The sequence below is a fragment of the Crocuta crocuta genome, unplaced genomic scaffold (assembly GCF_008692635.1).
Source record: "Crocuta crocuta isolate KB4526 unplaced genomic scaffold, BGI_CrCroc_1.0 scaffold467, whole genome shotgun sequence".
Lineage (NCBI taxonomy): Eukaryota > Metazoa > Chordata > Mammalia > Carnivora > Hyaenidae > Crocuta > Crocuta crocuta.
Window position 1 is genome coordinate 1,758,843 of NW_027530632.1, and position 2,887 is coordinate 1,761,729.

General features: G+C 43.6%; 1 protein-coding gene across 3 annotated transcripts in view; it reads left to right on the top strand.

Annotated features, from left to right (window-relative positions):
• Positions 1–2,887, top strand: part of EFHC2 (EF-hand domain containing 2) — a 181,624-nt gene that overhangs the window by 153,388 nt on the left and 25,349 nt on the right. For all 3 annotated transcript variants that reach the window (XM_077768535.1, XM_077768533.1, XM_077768534.1), the window contains one exon: positions 2,312–2,509. In XM_077768535.1, the coding sequence (XP_077624661.1) occupies positions 2,312–2,509 (198 nt within the window). The remainder of the gene's footprint in view (positions 1–2,311; positions 2,510–2,887) is intronic.

Sequence of the window (2,887 nt, forward strand, 5' to 3'; positions counted from 1 at the left end):
ACAACCTACTTTTTAAAATTTTTTAAAAATTTATTTTGGAAAGAGAGACAGAGCAAGTGAGGGAAGGACAGACAGAGAGGGAGAGAGGATCCTAAGCAGGCTCCATGCACTGTCAGCACGGAGCCCAGTGCAGGGCTCAAACTCCTGAACCGTGAGATGATGACCTGAGCGAAATCAAGAGTTGGACGCTTAACTGACGGAGCCACCCAGGCGCCCCAATAACCTGCCTTTTATGTTTGTTTAGCATTCCTTTTTTTTTTTTTTTTAAATGTTTTATTTATTTCTAGGAGAGAGAGAGACAGCATGAGCAGGGGAGGGTCAGAGAGAGAGGGAGACACAGACTCTGAAACAGGCTCCAGGCTCTGAGCTGGCAGTCAGCACAGAGCCCGACGCGGGGCTCGAACCCACGAACCGCGAGATCATGACCTAAGCGAAAGTCGGACGCTTAACTGACTAAGCCACCCAGGCGCCCCATGTAGCATTCCTTTTTATGCCCGTATCATGACTGAATATTCCATAACCAGCGTTCTAAACGAGCTGTGGGCTTTCCTCGGTGCAATTCCTCCGTGGTATTTTCTCGGACTTATTGATGCCGACCAATGATAGCCCTGAAAGCAGAGGTCATGGACGGTAAAGGGAGTAGGGGTCTATAAACAGATCATCAGCCTAACACCCGCAGTCTTTAGGAGACTTTCCCTGACTGAGCCCCAGCTCCATCGTGTCATTCCGTCATCTGTGTCCCAACAGACGAGGGACTGAACAGCACGCCAGGGCATGGGCTTTGGAGCCTGACTGCAGGCCTGCTCATTCTGGCTTTCGTGACTTTGGACGTTTTTGGTGCCTCAGTGTTCTCATCTGTAAAATGGGAAAAATAATAGACCCTGTCTCCTAAACCGGGTGAGATGAGCCATGCCGAAGCCCCTGGCAGCACAGGACCTGGCACCTAGCTGGTACTCAGTGGATGGCAAGGGTTATTACTATTATTATTCAGTGCATTCAAGTGGCCCTCCCAGTTTGTGGCTTTGAGAGCCAGTAGGTTAGAGATTCCGAAAAGCTCAGATGCCAAAGTGATTTGACCGTGTTTTCCACACAGTAAGCCCCCGGCTAATATTACTATTTGATGGTCTGACCCAAACTGACTGGTTTCAATTGTGGGATCCTCTGGGCTGAATTTGGCCTTCATTTCCCATAAAAACAAAACAAAACAACAAAAAAACCCAACAAAACAAAAGCCAAACACAAAACCCAAAAACCCTGAGGAGGAGATGTAGGTGAAATGCCGTTTGTTCAGATCGGTGACTATCAGAGCTGTGGGCATTCCTGCAGTCTAAGGGCATTCTTGACCAGGAGAGCCCAGAGATCTTCAATGATCTTGAGAATGCCAAGAAATGCGGAAGAGAACCAAAAGCAGTTGTTCTGAAAGACCAGTCTGTGAACCGCAGAGCAAATAAAACCTTGTATTCCCTTGCTTATTTGGGATTCTTGGGAACCGAACTACTCTCAGTAAGTAGATTTTCTAGATAACGGAAGCTTATTCACATAACCACTGTAACCATTGGCGTTTTAACTATGTTGATGTACTTCTTTCTTATACGTGCTACGTGGTTTATANAACCCTGCCACTGTGTTAGGCTTTGAGTCCTCATCGTTCATACGTTGTTGCTGTCATTTATTTATTTATTTTTTTAAGCTCTGCCGCATAATCTTAACGCCGCTGTCTTCAGAAGCCTCAGACAGCTGTACCTTTACATCGCACTTCATTTTTTAATATTTTCCTCTCCCTTTTTTCTCATCGGTAGGGTGTGCCGGTCTGAGATTTTACTGTAGAGGTGTTTATAATTGCTTTTTCCAACTCCAAAAGACCTTTCTAACGTACTGATTTATAAATTTGATGCCTGGGAAACCAGAACCCCAAGTCTGTTACTATTTTGTGTAACATAAGATTAATAGGCATGGAAGGAAATCATGTATTTAGTGACAGGTGTTTTGTGGGTTTGTTTGGTTTGGTTTTGTTTTTAACCAAGGACCTTGAGAGATTTACTTTCTGGTTGCAGTCAATTATCTCTTAGAAGTTTGACTTGGGGCAAAATGCCATTTTATTCAGAGACCACAGTGCTTATGGCTTCCTATCCCACACCGCTGCCTTGCTGCTGCTCAGAAGTGAGATAGAAATTAAATTAAAGGAAAATAATCACCTGTCCTCTATGCTGTTGACAAAAATTTTATAAAATGGAGTTTGGATATTTTTAATAGAAAGCAAAATAGTATTCTTAGATACGATTTCATGAGCGTTCTCTCGTTTTCTTTACAGAGACATCATCATGTCTCTGACCGTTGGGAAACTCACAGAACATGAATTTATAACCCTTGTACGTCGCTACGGGGTGTCCGAGGACACCGGTCCTGATATGAACGTCCTAATTGCGCAGGCCCACGAACAACTCAGGAAAAATACTTTTGAGAATTTTGAAAGACTCCTTGCTACCTGCATTTACGAAGATCGAGAAAAGTAAGTCTGTATCGATTTTTGTACGTTTCTGTAGACCTGGGTAATGAAGGGGTTTACACTTTACCCCAACGGGCAAAAAGAACTTCGAGATGTCCCATTACACTCCACTGTATAGCAAAGGTCCCGCAAATCAGTTTGGTGAGTATGATACACGTATTTCATGGTGATGGTGAGCTGTTTGTTGATGGAATACGGAAGGCCTGTGTATCTTCAGAAACATAGGAGGCCCCTTTGCATTTCCCTTTAATTGGTTTCTAGAAGCTTTCAACCGAAACGTAGTAAATCCAGATGTTAGAAAGTGTCATTTGGAGATGGCTTTTTAACTTTATTTTAGTGGTAACCAGGGCTTACAACTGACTTTTATAATACAGAAAACAG